This window comes from Amblyomma americanum, chromosome 7 (assembly GCF_052857255.1).
Source record: "Amblyomma americanum isolate KBUSLIRL-KWMA chromosome 7, ASM5285725v1, whole genome shotgun sequence".
Lineage (NCBI taxonomy): Eukaryota > Metazoa > Arthropoda > Arachnida > Ixodida > Ixodidae > Amblyomma > Amblyomma americanum.
The window spans coordinates 16,165,610-16,187,724 of NC_135503.1; the positions used below are offsets into that span (position 1 = coordinate 16,165,610).

General features: G+C 45.4%; 1 protein-coding gene across 2 annotated transcripts; it reads right to left on the reverse strand.

Annotated features, from left to right (window-relative positions):
• Positions 1-504: 504 nt before the first annotated feature.
• On the reverse strand, positions 505-22,100 carry SCAR (wiskott-Aldrich syndrome protein family member 3 SCAR). 2 transcript variants are annotated; one of them, XM_077631291.1, is made up of 9 exons: positions 21,915-22,100; positions 19,114-19,237; positions 18,133-18,337; positions 17,524-17,677; positions 16,501-16,615; positions 14,270-14,296; positions 12,645-13,614; positions 11,401-11,587; positions 505-3,390 (listed from the first exon to the last, which is right to left on the reverse strand). In XM_077631291.1, exons 2-8 carry the CDS (start codon positions 19,198-19,200, stop codon positions 11,415-11,417), a joined length of 1,731 nt encoding a protein of 576 aa, XP_077487417.1. In that variant the 5' UTR covers positions 19,201-19,237; positions 21,915-22,100; the 3' UTR covers positions 505-3,390; positions 11,401-11,414. The 2 variants fall into 2 exon arrangements, with proteins under 2 accessions (XP_077487417.1, XP_077487418.1); XM_077631292.1 differs by lacking the exon at positions 14,270-14,296 and having other exon boundaries at positions 3,253-3,390; positions 21,915-22,054.
• Between the last annotated feature and the right edge of the window lie 15 nt (positions 22,101-22,115).

Sequence of the window (22,115 nt, forward strand, 5' to 3'; positions counted from 1 at the left end):
CGCGCTTCGACACGCCAGCGTGCTCGCATCGTGTGTAAACGTGTCGTGTGTGGCGCTTCGCGCGAATAAAACGACACGGACGTCCCGCGTGCACTTCTTTATCCATCTCTTTATTTGTTATCTATACAAAAGTGCCCAAATTACGGCACGTGACACGGACTCACAAAGGTAAAGCTTGCCTCGGGCTTGAAAACCAAAGCATGTAGAAAACACTTACATAGCTATGTATATATAATATAATCTTCATATCTTCATATTTATAATTATTTATATATTTATATATATGTATAAAATAAAACAATATTTTCTTCTATCATCAGGGGCTTGACATATACAACCGATCTAGGCAAATTAGTGAAAACAAAGGAAAAGGGTGGGGTGGGGGTACAGGGTTCGGTCGTCAGTCTTCACCTTACACAATGCTAATTGCCCACAAGCAGCACATAAACTAGTGTTGATGCATGGTCTCAGGTATACAAATTGAGGTTTAGTCGTTTTTTTTTTCCTTTGTCCATGTGAAATGGATACAGCAGACACTTATTCCTGCTCCAAAAATATAAAACTCTCACTGTTCTTCATGTATCTACAGGTTTCTATTTACAGAGTGCCCATACCAGGAGGACCACAGGCATCATACCCCTCCGGTTATGCTGACCTGCCTACAGAAGATGGGCATCCTCCTCTTTGCAAAAACCTGGATGGCCGTTCCTTGCACAAAAACACATATCACATGGCAATGGTGCTGCATGCAAAAAAAAAAAAAAAAAGATGGGTGGTGCTCGACGGTCTCGGTCAAAGTCCCACCACATCACTGGTGATGGTGAACACGTGGTTTATCTCCTTCAACTTCTGGAAACAGTTCGTGCTCGGCCTTCATCTCACGCGCACCACACACACCCCGCATTAACATCGTTGTCACAGAGACGACACAGCAGACTTCGGCGGACTACCAGCTTCCAACCTCTTAAGTATGCAAGTGCCCACACAAACACTGAAGAGGGCATACCCAACGGCATGGTGCCTTCGCTTTGTCTAAAACGATGCCTGCTCTTATTGACGCTAATCTTCTTTTTTTGCCAGGTGAGCATTTCAGCAAGCAACAAGGACTTTGCCAATCAAAACGCCCAAACCAGGCCGGTCGGTGGAATGCATGCAGAAGGCGGAGGACTTCAACTGAATGTGGGCAAAAGCTATTGCTCATTGCAAAAGCATCAGCAGCTTCTAGCAGGTGTTCCACATGAACAGCTGAGAGGCCAGTACTGAACATGTGCTCGGATTGTGCATAAAACGAACGGAAGCCATTGCGGCTGGCCACCAAGAATACCGAAACACCCTGAGAATGTGTTAACTGGTGGTGCCAAATCGGCACAATCACAGAAGCACTAGCATCAGTTCCCGAAGCGAGACAACAGCGTACAGTGGGATTTGAGACATTAGCCTGCTTGCAAACAGTAGGCACGAGCTCTTGAGCAATGGTAGTGTTATGGCCTGACCAAGACATCAGTGGCAGCTAGCTGACAATTCTGCATTACCCACAAAACAGGTTCACTTTTTACCTTCAGACTCAAAAGTTGTGCACAAAAAAAATACAACACAACTGTAAAACAATACTCCTTCCCATTCTAAACTGCACCACCCACTCAACCTTCTTGCATTTCCTGCCCTTTTCTCTGCAGCTTGCAGAAAACAGTACCACATGTTGCAAAGCTTCCTACTTAGTGCTCAATATCATGCTGTACCCTAGACTGTCAGTTTTGGTTAAAACTTTCAGATCGCTACCTTCTTAAGGAGCAGAATATGAAACAAGAAATCCATAAGGTGCATTCAGCCCAAACCCAAAACACAACAGAAATTATATTTGGCAGGAGAAACTCATGCACTGCACTTAGGCTTTGGCACAGGGTATTGCAAAAAATTTGAAAAGACAAAGAAAAAAGAAAGAGATAGAACGAAAAGGAGAGACCCTGCCAGAACAGGCCATGCACAATGTTTTTGCAGGAAGGCAGGTGACGCTGCAGTTCAAAATTTAATACTAGAGGAAAAAAAAAAAATGCCACTGGATTGGAAAGTGGTGCCCAACAGGTTCTGGGTTTCCAACTAAGAATGGAACAAGACGGCGAAGGAACAAGTACACTGCTTTTGCAGCACATCAATCATAGTTGAGCCCACTAACAACAGGTACAGCGATAAGCGAATAAAATGAATATAATTGAACTAACAGTATAAAAACAAGCTTGTGAGACATAATTAGCTGCTGCACCAATCAACTTATGTTGTTGCTGTTTTTAGTTGCTCTATGCTGCAATGGACAGCTGTACTTTGAATCCTGAAAGTACGCCTCGTTTTTCCCAACAAGCGTGTCCGGTGCTTGCGTTTCCACCCCTACAAGGTCACCCGTACAGTTGTAAGTGGGCCCAACTATAGCATGACAAAGTTAAAAAAGCAGCAGGCACCTACCATTTAACAAGACATAAAAGAGAATAAAATCATGTTGAGGCTACATCGAAGTGCCAGTCTGATATGGTGCATGAGAACACAATGCCTGGTGAAGAAGATTGTACATTACACATTTCCCTTTGATTCAACATGTGAATCACCATCATGGCCAACAAACTGAAGACCCAAAGTATGGCATGAAGACAGAATCAGCAGCTAAGGATGAAATTTAAAAAGAGCTAAAAGATGAGAACTCCAACTATCGTTGGCATTATGAAGAAAAATGAAGCTGCTCTTAAAAGCACAGAAATTGGTAAGGCCAGATTTTTGCACACTGCAGTAAGAGGAAAGTAGCAAATCTCCTGCACTATGTAATATTCAATGCTTATTTAAAAACATATTTACTTACCGACACGGTAATAATATGCAACACACTAAAAAGTATTTTGACAGATAGGTATGAATGATGAAACATCCACAAAGAGCCTCTGCAAAAGTAGTAAAGCCACGCAGCTTTCAAAATAACACAGTGCAACTTTTTTTCCCCCCATGGCTTAAAGTACACAGCACTGTTGAAAGGTCATTAGGTGAGGTACACCAATTTTCCCAACAAGCAAAAAAAAAAAGTGGAGAAAGGGAACATTAATCTGGGACAGGTTGATCGATCTTGCTCTAGAGACCCCCATGCTCACTAAATCTAGACGAATTGAGAAAAGCACAGCAGCAATGCAACATAAAAACCACTGCCTAGCACCAAGGCAGAGGGCGTTAACAGAATACTGAACAAATTATGCCACCCTTCAACCTGAGCAGCTTTTTGGTGAAGCAAGCGCACCTCAGGAAAAGATGTGTGGCCATACACCAGACTAGCAAATGCACAGGCAGCAACCTTCCTCCCATCGGCTGGGGTGGCCATGACTGGGAGCCCACAACAGCATGACGATGACGAAGCAGCTGCAAGGAAGTCAACAAGGAAACAGAAAAAAAGAAAACGGAATGATGTTACATGCACACTTATGCCCCCGTTACACTGCAATGTTTAACTATACAGCTGCAGCAAAATGTCGACCATATGGTAGTAGTAATCAGCAACTTTTACAAGGAGGTATTCAATACCTTGAGACTCAAACAGCACCCACCAGACTTGTGCTAATATTGAATAACTTCAAATATTTGGTCGCACAGCCAAGTATTTGATATTCGACTTGATCTGAATGTTTGGTATTCGAAACTGCAAAGTGTTCATTTCAAACAGAACATATTTCCGGAATACTGGCTTCCATGCGGTTTCAGTTTTCATACTTCCTGCAGGATGGTACTGCGGCACGCGCATAGCTAAAAAATTGCAGTCTCACTCGTCATCAAGGGTATATATAAGCATGCAATGCTTTGCAGTCTTAGCAGTGCACTGATACATATTTTGTAGACATGTTTTGAATGTAGAACTCCATGGATCACAGCTGGAGTGGGTACTGACATGAGAAGCGTAATACTAACAACTCTCTTCAACCTACCCGGACCTCGCAAACAGGTCAGCTCCTCGCGTATGTCGACTTCCTGAATTTTCGATGGCCATTTTTACAAAAGGTCGACAGAGTTTCAATGGGCGCAACAAAACTTCAATGGACTTTCCCTTTGAATTATTTGAAGAAAAAATTTGCTTAGAAACAAACCCACTATTTGCACAAGCCTATAGCATACACCACTGAATGAGTTTGTGGGTGCCCTACACCGTTCTAACCAAATGCTCGCTCCTCAACCTGCATGGAAACGACTGAACAGTGCTAAGAGACAGGATGAAAGAGAATACTGACACATGCGCCAACATAAATAGCTGGGGATCGGAGGCAAAAAGTGGAAAGTGCCAAATGTAGAAGAAATGAATTCAAGATTCCGGAAGTTGTTGGGCACTTTCCTTTCCCCTTTTTGCCCCAGATCCCCTGTCATTTGTGTCAGTGTATGTTTCTGTGTTTTCTTTCATACCGCCCGTTAGTGCTGTCCAGCCATTTCCATCAACATGTGTGAACCAACCCGACTAAACCCTCTTCTTGAATTCAACCTGCATCCATATTTAGAAAATGTGCGATCATGATCTTTACACCACTGAGGCAGAAGATCTTAAGGGGGGAGCCTGGTCTTGAAAACAAAATTTTATTAATGTAGTAATATTTATGAAATCTTCAGTGAACATGTATTTTTGCACGCTGATTCTAAATATGTAATTTAATTTCATGTAAAACAATTTCTTGGACACTTATATAATATTTATGCAATTATTTTGCAAAGTGCTTTGAACAAGATTTGCTGTAGGAAAATCGCTGAAATGTATGCCATCAGGTCGTCTTGATACTAAGGAATGCAATAAGGGTAAAATTATCATCCTGGCTATTATAGAACTTGAGTTATAGGGTATTGATGCTGCTATTTCAGAAACGAGAATACACACTTTTCTTCGCATTTCTGAAGCGACAATTTTAAAACCCTATAACATAAGTTCTATGATAGGCAGGAAGACAATTTTACCCTTATTGCATTCCTTAGTATCAAGAGAACCCAATGGCATACATATCAGCAAGTTTCCCGCAGCAAATTTTTTCACAAGATACATGCATAAAAATTACACAAGTGCTCAAGGAATTGTTTTACATGAAATTAAATGAGATATTTAGAATCGGCACACAAAAATACACGTTCCCTGAAGGTTTCTAAACTGTGACTTCATTAATAAAATTTTTCTTTTCAAGGCCACGCTCCCCTCTTAACATCTGACAACAGAGCCTTTAATAGCAGCAAAAACTAGCAACTCTGCAGGTTCTCGCAAAAAACTATTACAGACACGCTCTGATAGCAGAGCATTTACACGAATATAAAGTGTTATTTTCTGCTCAGAACACATCTCACATCCTATTCGAAACCAAGGCGTGAATATAACGTGGTTTTTTTCTTCTCTCTCTACTGAGGATAGCTACAGAGACTTTCACATGACTCACTAGCTATCAGGAGAAGCCAACTTTTCAACGAACATGGGGCCGGAAGGCATGCACAGGGTAAGTAGAAAGTGGCCACTGATGTGGAAAGAAGGCGGCATAGGCCGTTGAGAAATAGAAGGCACCGAAAGTGTTGATGGAGTCGGGAAAGGAAATATGGGAGAACAGGCACCCGGCTAGTCAGCACGAAGCAGTGGTAGCACGATGGCCGTTGCTGCATGGGAGACTGCGTGCTTTAAGAATGGACGCACCTTTGGAATAAAAAAAAAAATGGCCAAAAAGTTTAATTTTGTTGAAAATTATTGCATTCGCTTGTATGCCTCATTTTCTCATGCTGCACTGAAGTTTCACAGCTGAAATCTACCAGGAGGTACTCTAAAGAAATTGCTTCGTGAACAGCAGCGGCTATGCATTGCGGGGAAACGCCCGAACAACGGACGTTTTCTTTGTTAGTTTTTTGCGCAGATACTCAGCTTGCCAAGCAGATTCTTTAACAGCTGTTTTACCTAACTGGACACTGTTTATTCTGTTACACTCAGGATCATAGTGCAGGTCAAGACATTTTTTGTTTTTAAAATTTGTAATTTTAAATTTCTTGTACACGATTTTTTTTCTACTGTACATAAGTCAACGAACACTAATTCGAAAAAAATTAGAAACCAAAACTTGTGCATTGCAACAAAAGAACTCTGAATGCTTTCACCTGTAGCATGCCATTAGGAAAGCAATTAATGTTGAACCAAACTTCTGCCCCATTTTCTTAACTCTGCAGCCTTTTCACATGATGAAATGGAAATATGTACATTAAAAAAAAATTTTCTGAGGATATAACAGTAAACTTTTGCGAGAGTAGTCACAAAATTATTTCTGATATGCCAAAAAAAAATTCATGAAAATGCATCAAGAAATTAAATTTTTTGCTGAAAGCTGCGTCCCCCCCTTAATGCATCGAAGGCTTTGCTGCGCTAGATAGCATCGGATAAGTGTTGCCTCTCAAATAATACCAATGTATCAGTTTCTTCCATATTTTAAAGCGCAGCTCTCACCCATTCCCGACTTGACGGGTGGCGGCAGCGGCAAAACCATCACAGCTACAGCAAAGCAAAGAGCCCGGCAAAGGATGTACGTAGGGCGATAAAGAATGGAGGGCGAGAATGAAAAGGCAGAGGAGAGGGTAGCGCAAAGTTGAGGAGGAGGGTATACGGGGGTAGGTGAGAGGGGCCACGTTCGGTTTGCATCGGCTGCTGCGTAATGACTTCCTAAATGCATTTACAGACAGCCACCATGCTTAGAATGTGCTCCGCGACCACCTTCGCATAAGTGACTGTGACGGATGCAATAGAAGGCAGATACCCCTGCATCCCTCCGTTTCAGGTGACATACATTAGAGCGTTTGCGAAGAACGATGCGTTGCTTTGCACATGTGAGGCAATTCCTTGTGCAATGATTGTGGGCCCCTTAATTGGCCTCCGGGACCAGCTCCAGCTGCGAGCTACTGCACACTTGATCGTGGAGGCAACGCATGTGCACAGGAGCTTCCAGGTGCCACCCATGGATGGCGCCAGAGGCCACGGCTCATGATCATCATCAACTTTTTCCTCCGCCGCAAGCTCCCGCTATCCATATCGGCATCAGTATCGCCAGCTCCAGCGTTTTGTGGCTGTCAAAGGCGCGAGAGTTGTGGCTCACCGTAGTTGTGGCTTTCGCTTACTGCCGCCGAGCGTTGTAGTTTTAGCATGATGGGCAAGCACCTTAATAGCTACAAGGCTGGGAGTTCGCTGTCGAACATGGAAAGCGCGCGGCGGGAAGGAAATTCGACATGGCCGAGAAGTGCGTTCAACGATGGTGCAACCAAAAGGATGCATTGAGGAACACAAGCTGCAAAAAGCGCGCTTTCCGAGGCAAGCCATGCAAGTTTCCCGAACTGGAAAAGCTGCTCTGCTAAGTGATGGAAGCGTAGAACAAACAGCTACGCGTTGACAGCGGACGTGCTGCGCCGCGCGACTTCTTGTGGGATGAGCGTGCACCGGAGCACAGCATCAGCTCAGAGTCTGAATACACCGCGAGTGGCGATTGAACATAGAATAAATGGCGCCGACTTCCTGATTGGTGTGTTTCTACTTAATTTTTTTTTTTTGCAAATCGTATGTATGGGCCGCCATCTCGAAAACTGGCCCTCAAATCTGAAAAAAAAAAAGTGCGGTCCTTACACGCATTTTTACAGTATTCTTTTTCAATGTGAGAGCATTTAAAGCCCTATGCGGCCAAAATGTGCTGCCGGTCATAAATTTCACCCACTGGATAAAGGGAACGGACGTCACTTCTTGTCTGCCAGTCAGTTCCGTCGAGCACATTTGACAGGCCAGTTTTCTTAAAACTATATTGCACGATGCTGGGAGAAACCGTATCCCACGCTGCTAAAATCTACTCACAGACTGTCTCCAAAGGAGGCCTCTTTATCCTTCCAGTAGGAGTGAGGGAATGTTCTCCGCTGGCCATCCATTCTACACACAACTTGCGCACATTGTCTTTAAAGGGCTTGTTAAGGGAAACGTCCAAGGGCTGCAGGACAGATGTTAGGCCGCTTGGGATGACAGCCAGGTTTGTTTTCTTCTCCCGTAACTTCTGCTTCACACTGTCGACGAGATGACCCTTGAACCTATCGAGAACCAACAATGAAGGCAGCCGCAGCAAAACGCCTGGGCGTTTTCCCCACACAGTGTCCAGCCAGTCAAGCATTAATGCTTTGTTGACCCATCCTTTTTCGTGGACACGGATGTGAATGCGTCCTTGCACCTTCACTTTCGGCAGCGTTTTGCGCTTAAAAATGACAAAGGGCGGTAGTTTTCGCCCATCTGCAGTCACCGCCAGCATCACTGTGCACATTTGTTTTTTTTGCAGCTGGTTGTTTTCACTGCGACAGATCAGACTCCTTTCTCGCTCACTGTAGTATTGGGTGGCATGTCAAATGTCAGTGGCCTCTCGTCCGCGTTTACAATACTATCCGACATGATTAAGTTTTCGGTCTTGCGCAGTGCAATCACGAAACGGTGAAATGACAGCACCTTCTCTTCATAATCTGGGTGCAAATGCTGGCAGAGGGTCGTCCTTCGTCTCAGAGACAGATTATACCGTGTCATGAAGTGTGTCACCCACCCTCTGCTTGCCTTGAATGTTGCAGCAGGGACTCCTTTTCCAAGTGCAATTTTTCTTGCCTGGAACTGAAGCATCTCGCACGACATGGCGATACCAGAGGCCCGATGTTCTCTAACATACTGTACGAGTTCCTCTCCAACAGCGGGGAATTTGCCTTCCTCAGGTCCCCGAAATGCTCTCCTTCGCGGATTTGCATTTTCCAGCGGAGACTTTTGCTTTCGCCAGTAACGAACGTGGCTCTCGTTCAATTTGTACTGCTTGGTGGCGGCGCGGTTCCTGTTTTTCTCCGCAAACTGTATTACAAGCGGTTAGAAACTTGCCATATAGTTGTGATACCATCGCAAGACAACCGAACAACGAAACACAAGCATTCAGAGCGACCAAGAAAAGCGTAGCCGGCAGTCGAGTCACATGCATCAGCCAAACAAACAGCAGTGTCGGCTCTTCTATCAGCTGCCGATCCTACCCGGAAGCGCTGCTGGCCGTTCCGAGTGGCGATGCCGCTGGTGCCGCCACAATTGTACCAGCGGCCCCCGACGCCAACATGAATGCCCAGTGCACAAAAGATTCAATAAGCTTCTGAACAAACACGCGGGATAGCCGAATGCTACTGGGTAGAGCCATAGGGTAGAGCCCACGTGGATGATGGTGGTACTATAAAAAAAAAAATTTTTTTTATAAACCCGGGTGATAAGTTAAGGGTGCGCAAGTTATGCGAGGGCGCAAATTATACGCAGAAATACGGTACCTTTATGCCATAGATACTCACGTAATGAACTTACTCGTATAATGAACCCATCGCCCACTTTTGTCTGAGAATTTACTTTTTTTTGTTAACCATTAAGACTTTCATAGTGGGCTCCTCAGTTTTCATGCCACCTGCAACGCAGACCTTGACAGCGTGCCAAAATGCTGCATATCATAACATCACGGAACGTTCGTTCAACTTTTGGTGACAGCTTCTGGAAGTGGGGTGGTGTGCTCGGCAAACATGACAGAAACGCCGGCGCCGGCTCGCACGATGGCTTGTTCGGCGGGCGCCCGGCTGCACCACCATATGCTTAGAAAGCCAGCAAGTGCCTGAGCATCAGAGAGGAGTGTAGCAGTTTAAACCAGAATACTATAAAACATTCTCTGCACCGAAATGCCAGGAAGGAAACAGGACTTTCAGACCCCCCCAAGCGCACCTGACCTTCAAGGCTAATGTTCAGCATGTTTGCTCTATCTCGCTCCGACTGGCCGGTGCCGCCGGCTGCCACAAAATCATCAGAGATCACAACATGATGCAGAAAATACTTTATGAAGTGAACAATGCTAAATACCGGCAGCACAAACGTGTACGATCACGTGCTTTTGTTGATGATGGATGGACAAACGGACTGGCGTATGATATAAAATTTCGACCCGAAAATCTGCTGAAAGTTTTTCCCGCGTAATGAATCCTCAACCTAAAATTGATGTCAACTTTTCTGGAAAAAAAGGGCATTCATTACACAGGTATACAGTGAAAGCTCGTTAATTCGACCCCCGTTAATTCGGACAATCGGATAATTCGACCTGCACGCATGGTCCCTACAATTATATATAGGAGTCTATGGGGCAAAACTCTCGTTAATTCGGACAAATTTTACCGCCCATCGGTTAATTCGACCTAGTTCCACGGCCCGCCAAGAGCGGCGCTACTGTAAAGTTGGAAAAAAAGAATGTAGCGTAGGCCATCCGTACGGTCATCGTCATCAGCAGTGCGAGAGAGGGCGAGGGAAGCAAGGTTAGCAGTGGCCGAAGCGCCCGGTGTCTTTCTTTGTGCTTCGTTGCCTCTTGCAGTCGTGCTCAGTCGTCGTGTTAACCCTATCTTCAGCAAGTCTCGTTTTGGCGTGTGTCGTCGTTGCCCCGTGTTTCTTGCTGCTACGATCGTGGTTATTGAACCCTAACACGCCTTTTCTGGATATTGCGTGCTTTGCCAGCGTGTTTACTGTGCTGTTTTCGAGTGCGTAGCGCGCCGTGCCTGCGCGCCTCGCCATCGCGTCCTGCTCCGATGGCGACACCGGCAAAGCGGCCGAAGTACAACCATGCGAAGGACCTAGCCACGAAAGTGGAAATATTGAAGGTGCTGAAGGATGATGTTTCACGCTCTGACGTGATGGTCAAGTATGATGTTAAAAGAACCACCTTGCCGACAGAAGCAGCTGACGCAACCACAGAAGACAGCTGTTTCGACAGCGTTTTGCCTCCTGCCGTGCGGCTCGCGGATTACGTGTCCATCAATGATGGTGTCACCATTGCCGGTCAACTGACCGAGGACGAAATCATCCAAGAAGTGACAGGCGCCGACAACGACAATTCGTCGGAAGATGACGATTGTGAGCACCTGCCCCAAACACCGAAGCGCACGGTGAAAGAAGCCGCAGAAGCCTTGTCCGTGCTGGAAGACTTCTGTGAACAAATTCCGGATGGTTCGCGTGCCGCGGAGCACCTGGCAGCTGTTAGAGCTATTGTAGCCGCTCAAATTCGCCCGAAAAAGCAGACGACGATAACAAACTTCTTTGCCAAATAAAGGTATGTCATGCTGGGGCAAATTTCATGTTTTTTGTGGTTCATTCGATATTTCGACATTCGGTTAATTCGACAATTTTTCGCGGTCCCGTCAGTGTCGAATTAACGAGCTTTTACTGTACATGGTAAGTCGGTCTGCATACAGGTCGACACGCTCAATTTTGTTTGGCCACTTCTGCAAAACAAAGTCAATTTAGATGCAGCAATGCAAGGGAGCTCTCTAATTACCATAATCAAAAAGCTAAAAGAGAATTGAGAAACTACTAACCTCACTGTGCTCATTCAGCACTCCGTTTCATTGTCCCAGTCACTGTCGTATTCACTGTCCGAGCCCGACTCAGAGTCTGACACTTCGATGGCCACCCTCCGGGCCAAGATGGAAGCCACATCATGAGGTTGTGCTGCTTTCTCCACCTGCTTCTGCTTGAAGTCCTCCACTCGTCGCAGTTTAATGCCTGGAAAAAAAAGACCATCCCTCATGGTTTTGTCAACTCATGCACCAGCCGTAGAAAAGTCGCACCTGAATACCAGCTGCATAGGAACAATTAAAGTTGTCATAGCGCAGAGAAAGAAATACATAGACAGTAGGGCCATCTCAAAATCATACTGGGAGCCTAGGCTGTTAAAAGTAGCTATGTGGTATTGCTTTATTGCACAAATCCCACCACCAAATGACTGCAAAGGGCACCAATAATTTAAACAAAAGGGCTTCAACTTTACACTGCCAAAACAATTCACTGTCATTATTCCTAACTGTCCATTGAAAGATGGGAGCATTATGGCAGCTGTCATAACAAGGGCACATTACCAAAGACAACAGCAAATCCTACAAGAAGTCCGCTGCAAAGAAAGCACAGAAGGAAACGCTGGAACAGAAAAGCACTACAGTAAATGACACACTTGCAGTCAACTGACCTCCCTTTTAACATGCTGCCTGATGAATCTTGTAGCTCAAGAAATGCCGCATTTTCTTGCACAATGAACTCGCATAAAAAACACACATCCTGCATTGCTCATTAAAAGCTTGACGAAATTTTAAGTGACCAAAGTATGAATTTTATGCCACGTAGTAAACGCACCTCCCAAGTTATCACCGATTTTTTTTTACAAAAAAAGTGCTTTCATCAAAAGGGTAAATACGGTATAAGCAGAATCATAGCCGAAGGACTTGTGGTGCAAATATATCTTTCACTCCAAAAGTGCCAGTGCAACCAATCTGGTTAGCACAAATTTCAGTTGCCAGCCATTTTTAGTGGGCAGTGGAAGCACCACGCAAACAGATGCAAACATGATGCCTGCTTGATGCTAAATACACACATGAAATGCCACGGCCAATCTGCAAACAGCAAGTGTGTTGTGGACCTGGGTAAGTAAATGCATTAGACCAATGCAGCAACGTCATTAGCTTTAACAGCATAAGCTTTTCAAAATGATTGCACTCATACAAAACCAAAATGGTACCCGAGAGAATGCAAAATATCAACACAACAGTGGCACAGGTTAGCTACACACCTTCTCGGATGGCTGCCAGGAGGTCACTCCTAGCATCAGTCGGCGGTGCAGCGGTCACCCCTTTCACAGGGGCAGGGGTAGCCCTCTCCTCCTTCTGCACTGTTCCTTTGCTCGAGCCAGAGCTTTCAGACTCGGCCAGCATGCCGTTGGAAAGACCACCATTGACCATGGCCGGAGGTGCTGCAGTCATCCCATTTGCCGGAGGCAGAGGTGGTGGCGGAGGTGGTGGTGCTGCAGCCACACCCGCTGCTGGCACTGCAGAGGTGTCCATTGCCGCATCTGGTGCTGGCGGTGGCGGGGGCAGTTCCATGCTGTCAGCCGCTCCATTGTCCACACTTGTTTGGTGCACCGGAGGGGGTGCTGCCTCTGTAGTGCAAGGAATGGTTGGACCTCCGGTGGACGCTTCAGGAGGTGGTGGAGGCGGCGGAAGGGTCTCCCTCTGGCTTGTTGTTCGGTGGCGACTGGCTCCACTTGACGGGGTACCCCCCGTGATGCTTGGCGAAGAGGTGCCGCTGGAGCCGGAACCAGTCGTCGTGGGTGGTGCCGGTGGCGGCTGTGTGGGACGCGGCCTACGCGACGGCGTCCCGTTTCCGTTGGCAGGAGATGGTGCAGGCTGCTCCACGTAAGGTGGTGGTGGAGGGTAGTGGTTTGGCGACTGGGGCGGGACATGCTCCGAGTAGGCGGGTGGTGGCGGTGGATAGTGAGCACCGGGGGCAAGTTCGAGGCTGCTTGGCCGCACAGGTCCGTCGGGCAGAGTGGTGGCCGGTGCCTGTGGCTGCTGCAGGGGAACGTGCTGTGGCATGGGCACAGCACCCTGCGCAGACACCCTGTTGGCATATGGAGTGGTCCCGTAAATGGGTGTGTGGTCCAGGAATTCCTGCGTGGTGGCCAGCTGCCGATAGCGCTCCCGAGTGTTGTGTGGCTGCCGCACTTTCTTGTGCTTTTTTCCTTCAGGCCTCACTCGGTTGGGCTGTCACAAGGGCGGATAAAGTCACAATAAGATTGATGGCGACTGCGGAAGTCATCACAAGCAAAGAAGCCCTTCACCGCAACACCAACAGCACCAAAACTGCATTAACTTTGTGCAAGAAAAGAAAGCACAATTACAAACAATGTCAGTTTTTGGAGCATGCATAGATAATGCAAACTTGCACTTGGCTCTCTCATTGCGCTACTACCTGTTAGTACTGCTCAATACAGCTGCCTCCAGAAACTGTCAAGCGACATGCGCAGTATTGTTTTCCAAGCAATAATCGGTCTTTTCAAGGAAAAAATAAACCACTAGAGCTATAAAGTTAACCCCACATTTCCAAAAATGCTTCACAAAACCAAGGGCCAAAAATTCGCTATTCAGACAAAGAGCACACATACACAAGAAAAATGAAAGCAATCAAAGCAATCAACTAAGGTGCATGATAGCCTTAGTTGCTTATGCGCCATTAAACCCAACACAACACAACGCAATCAATATTGAAGCTCCAAACAACATGGCAGTGCTCCACACAAGCAAACTGGAGAACCACTCACATCCTATATTCACATTCAGGCTTCTGACACAACTCCTTTTCCTCAAGCATCAAAACTAAAGCAGCAAAAGACTCATGCAGGCAGAGGGCAGCACTCACCTCAGCTCCATCCTTAGAGTGTATCAGCTGTGATGACAAGCAGAGGGCCAAGGCAGAAAATAAAGCACAGCAAAACAAAAAGGTGTTGAGTACAGGGAGCTGGCAAAGCATTTCTGAAGCACAACACTGAACTCGGTATTCGGAATGAAGGCAGGCCTAACATGCTTCACAGCCCTCAGGTAAAGTTAGTGCTAAAACTGGCAAGCTCTCAGTCCCACACACACCACACATTCAACCACTAAAATTAAGCAGCAACTTTTTTTCAATTAGTTTGTTAACTGTGATACAAAAAGATTACTGGGAGCTTTACAGTTTCTCAAAAGGCCATGGAAAGTTATATGAAAATAAACGCACAGACTAAACAATCAGGACGTAGTGTTAAGCCTTTGTTCAGTGCACATGTGGTTGCTTTAATTAACCAGTATTCACAGAGAGAAAAATAGATTTCAAACATCAATTACACATACATGCACAAGGAGGAAGGGGGTCACTAAAGTGGGAAGAGAGCGACAGAGGGACAGCTCCAGGAAGTTCAGCCCACTTAGTGGAGCCACACTCAAGGCCACATTCCAGACAACTTGCACGCCAAAAGTACCACATTTTAGAAGCTAGTCTATATCTGCTTTCAGCTGCCCCATTTTTCCAGCATGCAACTCTTACTATGTTCGGTAATCAATGTTTCTAGTATTTATTTTAGTATTGACAATTGAGCATGTCAGCAGAACGAAAAATGCACCAAAATAATTTTTTACATGACCACTGCAAAATAGCGGCAACGTGTTCACCAAGGTTACTGTAGCAGAAGTTGAATTCAGAATTCAGGCTAGAACCTGCTGTTAACCCCAAGGGGTCGTGTATGTCACATTAAATACTTTTAAATCGAAAAATGGTTTGCAAGTGGTATTCTGGTATTTTATAGCTATAATTTTCTTAACTTTGCACGCAGTCTATATCAAGTCAACACTTAAGGCATAGCTAATTTACATTGCCCACATGCCTCAAGGTCACAACATAAAAAAAATGTTTTCAAAGAATAGACACTGGATTCCTGCAAATTCGCAACAGCAGCATTTTTGCCTTCAGAGCTCATAAGACCATTACTTCTACTCTAAGGTGTAGCTAAGTGAAAAAGTGAAAAATGCAAGGAGTAGATATTTAATAAGGGCATTAATATCTTGCGACAGTTCCAACTTTAAACACAGGGAACAGAAAAAACAATAATAATCATATAGAAAATACTTAACATACTGCATTTCTTCCTTTTTTTAAATATACTGCACTATTTGAATAATTTTCTATGCAATAATTTTTCTTATTACAAGCAATGAGAAATGAACTCTCCAGTTAACTCCCTCCCCCCAAGAATAAGTCCATTTTTGAAGTCCACGCGATAACAATGAATCACAGTAGCCAACTTCATTAGGCCTTGTCAAACACCAAAAATTATTAGACATATTTAGTTAGTCATATGTAACACACTAGCATATACAGTGCTCAGTGTGTTGCAAACAGCAGAACCGACACCCTTTCAGTTCACTGTGCCACAGCATTCCTTGAGTGGGTATACATACTGTGGTGCCATCTGATGACAATAAGTGAATGCGTTTCAGTGCTAGGCTGAAGAAACTTTTTTTTCTGCAATTATTGATGACAATGGTGAGTGCATTACCAGCCTTAGTTTTTTTAAGGAGGAAAACTATGAGAACAGAGAAAATGTTAAAGCTGACACAAAGTGGAGAACTGTTTCTCCTGGTGGTGAAGTTATTATGACAGCTTGCAAATCGCTAAATTATCTGAAAAACAAGGGCTAGCTGTCACACCTTGACATATGGGTGTGAGTATCCAAACTAAAAGTAAGTGCCGCAATTTTGAGCAAGCTGTCGCATCAACGAATGCAGTGGTGAAGCTGTATTTGGTCCAAATCCTGCGAGTCGCATGCTGCGATGTTGTCAACACAACCCATAAGGTGCCTGTAGCATGCTCACGCTATGGTTTCCAGCATGCGTATGCCCACAAAACGCAATAGATACGTAGTGTTTGTGCATGTGCATTCATTAGCCACAGTCCAACTAAATGTGTCTATTGCTGGGACAAATGTTCCCCAATTTAAAAGCATGATACAAGACATCTATAGCCTTTCCATATCAATGAGCAAATAAAAAGCTCTGCCCCACCAGAGCTGCCTCTTAGTACAAAGAGGAACTTTACCCTTTAACCAAATGAGCACTCACCTTCTTGCCTCTGTCAAGCATTATCCTTTCCGTGTCCTTCAGCATTTCCCGCCTCCACAGCTCAAAGAAGTAGCCGGGATCAGTGTACGACTTCAGGCCATCTTTGCCATCATCCCTACAGGTTAAGCGAAGTGCATGTTTGGCCAACGTCTCAAGTAACGAATGATAGCAAAAATACAACAAAAATCTAATTTATGGCAAACTATACTCCTGATGACAGCATCCTGAATTTGTAGCAAAGATCAAAAGCATTTACAGCCCTGATGCTTAAAGGGACCCTGAAACACCTTCAGTGGAAAGAAAGCTGCATCCCTGAAGGTCACCATTTGCTCCTGGCGTTGCTAGTGAGCAGGAAGTTACAAAGGCAGGCCAGATGTAATACACGCAACATACAAAAAGCTCAATGTTGTCATTTCTTACACTTCAGACAATGCATCTTCTCTCTGAGAAAGTAATCTGGCCATGCCAGCATTTTATACTTCGTGACAAAAAAAAAAAAAAGTCATCCTGGTTGCCCTTGTGATACTAAACAAAGTACTACTACAATATGAGAAACAAGCCACTCAGTGCCCTCTCACAGCCAGGGCCGCAATCTGTTCCAGTTCTACCAACAGATACTACTATCAGTTGGCATACAGTGTCAAGAGTGTTGCAAAGCTATGCTGTCAATCAAGTCATTTATCATTCTTATCAGCACTGATGGCGTGTGCAGCACACAAGGTCTTGGAGTGGTTCTTCGGCACACACTGGTGTCAGCCTAGTCTGATTTTGCACCAAGCCCTTATAATTCGCCTGTCTTTTGCCAACACCTAGCCCGAAACTACTTGGCAAGCAAAGCCCAACCTGAAACCACAAAAGCCAATATGGATTACAAGAGATGGCAGGAAACATGAGAAAGAGTGCTTTTAGCTTCTTTTTTTTCCATGCTACTAAGACCACAAATCCAAACTTAGCAGAACAAAGCTAAATGAAGTTAACTGCATTTTCCGTTTGGCCACCGGCTGCAAAAATGAACCACAGTACCTGTAGGGGTTTAGCTTGTCCAAGGGTGGCGGCTTGTCACATGCCTGATACATTTCGAGCATTCCTGCAGGCATAGTGGTACGAGTGACCACTTGCTGGTCATACACTATGGAGCTGCGGAAGGCCTTGCGCATGTGGATGTCTTGTAGAGACACTGCACAGCAAACACACACACATCACTGAGAGAAATTCACCGGCCAAACAAAGGCAGAGAAAATTCGCGAAATGCGCACTTCGGAGAGAGATGCTGAAGAAAAACGGCACTGCATGAGGAAGCAGGCGATTGGGATATTGAGAGTGGCAGTTAGAAATGGCATAAGGATATATTTTCACTTCTGTTTCACTAGCTCTCCATGACAATTGCAATATCAGCAGTCTTTTCACAATGCCTCCTGTGGCTTCAACAATGTTTCCACAATCCCTGCTGTGACTACCCACAGATGCAAATACAGCACGTTAAGGATTCGGCTACTGACATGGCAAAAGGACGATGTTTCTGCTTTTGTTTCACTAGCTCTCCATGGCAACTACAATTTCAGCAATGTCTCCACAATGCAGCTACAACTGCACACAGAAGCAAGTTCAGCACAATAACAGTTGGCTACTGACCTTCTTCCACTGTGGAGTCCAGTTGGGTGACCTTGAGAGCCAGTCGGTCAACCCTCTCCTGAAGGGCTGCCGCTCGGCTGACCAAAGCTGTGGCATCTTGAAACAGGGCACCGAAAAGGTCATGTGCATGCTTGGACAGCGACGAGAGTTGCCGCACGACATTGGCCAGGGAGCCATTTGTTACACATTCGAGCTCACTCGGAACCTGGAGAAAATTAAACGCGCACAGCAATAATACCACGCATGAGACATCCGTAAGTGTGGGCATTTAAAAAAAAATAATAATATCGCCCAGCCTGTAAAGCCTAAAGCTTAAAATAACGTGAAATGCACCCTGAATCAATTTCTTTGAGACTATCACTTCCATCATGAGATTAATAGCTGGAGTAGTGAAACTATAAGTAGCAAAAGTAATCCGTAGCACATTTCCTATAACATCAATTTGGTGCCACTTGATGGTTCAGTGTGGAGGCGTGCATAAACTATTTTTTTTTTCAAAGCAGTCTTAATGGGCTCGAATCTGCACAGAGCAGATTTTACAATGCTTTCTCCATCAATGAAAATTGGTTTGGTTTTATAGGGTTTAACGTCCAAAACGACTCAGGCTATGAGGAACATCGTAGTGGAGGGCGCCGGATAATTTCGACCGCCTGGGGTTCTTTAACGTGCACTGCCTTTGCACAGTACACGGGCCTCTAGCAGTTCGCCCCCAAAGAAATGCGACTGTCGCGGCCGGGATCGAATGTGCGTCTTTCGGGCCAGATCAACGAAAATTGCCTCATCCCTGCAAAAATCAATACACGCTGAACGGCTCTCATTTGGTGCATTATGGCTACCCAAAACCCCAAGTACAGATGTGCATACAGGGGAGGCAGTACCAACGCCGTACATGGAGGGTAAGGGGCAAAACTTCTTTCATATTATCCTTGCTTCTCAAAAGACAAGAACAGGAAGGCAGTACTGCATGCTCTGACCACTCACCTGCACAGCAGGAGCACCCCTTGCATCCAGGGGTAAAGTGCCCCGAGACACATGCACTGGTTCTATCAGCCGCTGCACCAGCGGCATTGCTACTCGCCTGCCTCTGGCTGCTCAACCAGGAACACTGCAACGAGAAGCACTTCCGTAACCACAAGGCCAGCACCACTCCGGCTTGCTAGGGAAGCTAGTTTTTCACCAGCAAACTCCTCGAAACACAGCTTACAATATGATATCAAACAGTGGGTGCTTGTGAACAAAATCACCTCCAACTGAAAATCTGGACCAAATGAGACCCTGCACAGAGCTCTAAACAAAAAGGCATATTTAACGAAGGTTATACTTGCACCTCAGGCAGGCAGAAAGACTCCTTGAAAGCTTGAAAAACAAATGATAAGTAAAAGGTGACACAAAATAAAAGGCGATCACATCACAAGTAAAGCATGCCGAGTTCTAGGTTTCCTGCGCAGAAATGCAAGGAAGTTACCACTTCAGGCCAAGGCATCATTGTACAAATGAAATGTGCGGTCTATTCTTGATTACGCCTGCGCTGTGTGGGATCCATGGGTGGCATGCGATGTAAACCGGTTAGAAAGAATCCAAAACATAGCTATTCGTTTTGTTTTTTCAAATTATGCTAGGAATTTCAGTGTTTCAACAGGAAAAAAAAGGGCTGGACATCACTACAGAAACGTAGGGAGTATCTTAGACTGAAACTTTTTCACAACATATTTTACTCTCGCACAGGTATAGATCCAGAAAGGTATTTATAAAAGCCTGATAACATGTCACTGAGACTAGACCATGCAAATAAGATTAAAGAAATACACTGTAAAACTCAAGCTTTCAAAATGTCATTTTTTTACAAAACTGTAGGTGAATGGAACAAGCTTCCATCGCATATCGTGTCAATACACTCAAACGAGGTATTTTATAACTCTGTATCCCTTTTGAAATAGAATACTAATATTTGTGTGTGTTTGCACGTGTGCGTCTGTTTTAAATCGTTCCCATGAAGTATATTCACGATGTATTCATGGTGTTGGCGATGTGCACGGGATGTTGCGTTACCTGTGATATTTTTCTTGCCTCTGTTTCCCCCCCCCCCCCCCCCCCCCCCGCGCTACAATGCCCAAGGGCACTGCGGGTACTGTGATAAATAAATAAACAGAGGATCTACACGTACATTCCTGCCTTTGTAGCAGTCATACCGGCCACTAAATAATAACTTGAGCACTTCAATGGTAGCAAGACTGCCCCATGCCAGGATTTCACGTCCTGCTTTGATAAGAAACAAGCACTGCTGTTGCACATTCAATGCCCAACCAGAATAAAGCAACAGAGGAGTGACTGTGCATACAAACTTAAATATTTACAATGCCTGCAACAATGTACAGCCCACTACACTTACATAGGAAGTCTACAGCGTTGGCTGACAGCATGCAATGTCTGCAGGCACTGGTGCTCACATATATGCAGAGCAGCTTTTTTTTTATTTTTGTTACATATTATAGCTACGGTCCGAGTGAAGGTGGCAATAAGCACTCATCAGCGCCACTCACATACAAGGAAGCATTAAAGCACGCACAAAACAAACATCAAAGTATAAATGTCTGTATTCTGAGCACAAAAGACAGCTTTGCTAGTATACTACGCACGACCCCTCCCATCCGCAATACTCGGTGGTTCAGCGAACGACCGCAAGTGCAGCTTGCAACTGGCGCCATGGTCAGGTTACTTGAGCGAAACAACGCGAGAAGCAAAATTCTAGTCCTTTTACGATCAAACGCAGAAGAAACAGTTGTTTACACACGAACGGTCCCGCCCATGCCGAATCCGAACGTAAACAACCTCGAATCAACGAGGGCGCCATACGAGTTGCATTTATTCGTCCCCGTCGAATTTTCAAAGCGGAGCAAGGAGGCACAGGATGAGGAAGTCCGGAAAGGCAAAGAGGCGACAGAACGATGATTGACCGCCGCGTTCCGCCCGCATCGCCGACGCCGGCATGCGTCAGAAGGCGCGGCTCGCACAGCAGCGATTACAATCTTCTCTCGACGACTACCCAAGATCGGATGCGACATTTCGAAACTCCATCGGGAGGATCGCCGTGCCGTTCGTCACTAGGAATCTCGCGCGCGTGCCAAGAATGAAACACGCACAAAAAACAAAAAATCTGCGCAAGCGGAAAAAGGAATGACCTCACCCACTTCGACAGAAGCGAACTGTGCGTTCGTTTCTCCTCCGGGCCCCGGGGTGATCGCGGCGCAGATCGCGATGCTCCTCTCATCAGCAATATCGAAACCGCTGTTTCACAAGCAGTTAAGCCATACTGTGAAAACTGCGCTGACATGCGAGAAGAGCGCACCAGACAATGCGTTCGGATGCGACGAAATGCGAAAGCCAGGATGCACGGCCGGCCGTACTACGCTCGCTCCTAGCCGGAGTGTAGCGGACGAAGATGTCCTGTACAAAGTTATACCGCAGCCCGCCGCATACTGGAGGACGGAAAACATATGCGAGAAACTAGCACTGCTGCGTAAAAACAAGAACAACACAAAAAGCACAGTTTACACGTGTTTCCTCACTTTAAACACGCAATGATTCCTCGGATTAAGCCTATGTATATACAGGAAGTTCGACGATTGGGCACGGTGAGCCAGATTGAGCAAGAGTGGAAGAGAAATTTTAGGAGACCGAAAGCTAATCTGAATAATATGCGAGCGACTGCAAGTGTATTTAGAAAACGGGACACACAAAACGCCAGAAAACTACGAATCAAACGACGGAATAAAATCGCTCACCTTTACATCTAAAAGGTACGCTGCTACCTCGGCGAGAACTACTTGTTGCAGACGGCACTTTAGCCTTCTGATATGAACCTATTTGTTGCAAATATGTTAAGAATGTTTGGCGAAACGCTCTAAAAACTTCATTTCACTCGCCACCCAAGCACTCCTGGCACAACCTTCGGCGCAAGATGGCGACCTAGATGACACTTCTTG

Bases quoted from the DNA above. Each gene is read 5' to 3' on its own strand.
- SCAR (XM_077631291.1), bottom strand. From the start codon at position 19,200: ATGCCGCTGGTGCAGCGGCTGATAGAACCAGTGCATGTGTCTCGGGGC. The intron at 16,616-17,523 runs GTACTGTGGTTC...CTTAACCTGTAG, and splicing joins GACAAGCTAAACCCCTACAG to GGATGATGGCAAAGATGGCC. The intron at 11,588-12,644 runs GTGTGTAGCTAA...TTTTTTTTCCAG, and splicing joins CCTGGCAGCCATCCGAGAAG to GCATTAAACTGCGACGAGTG.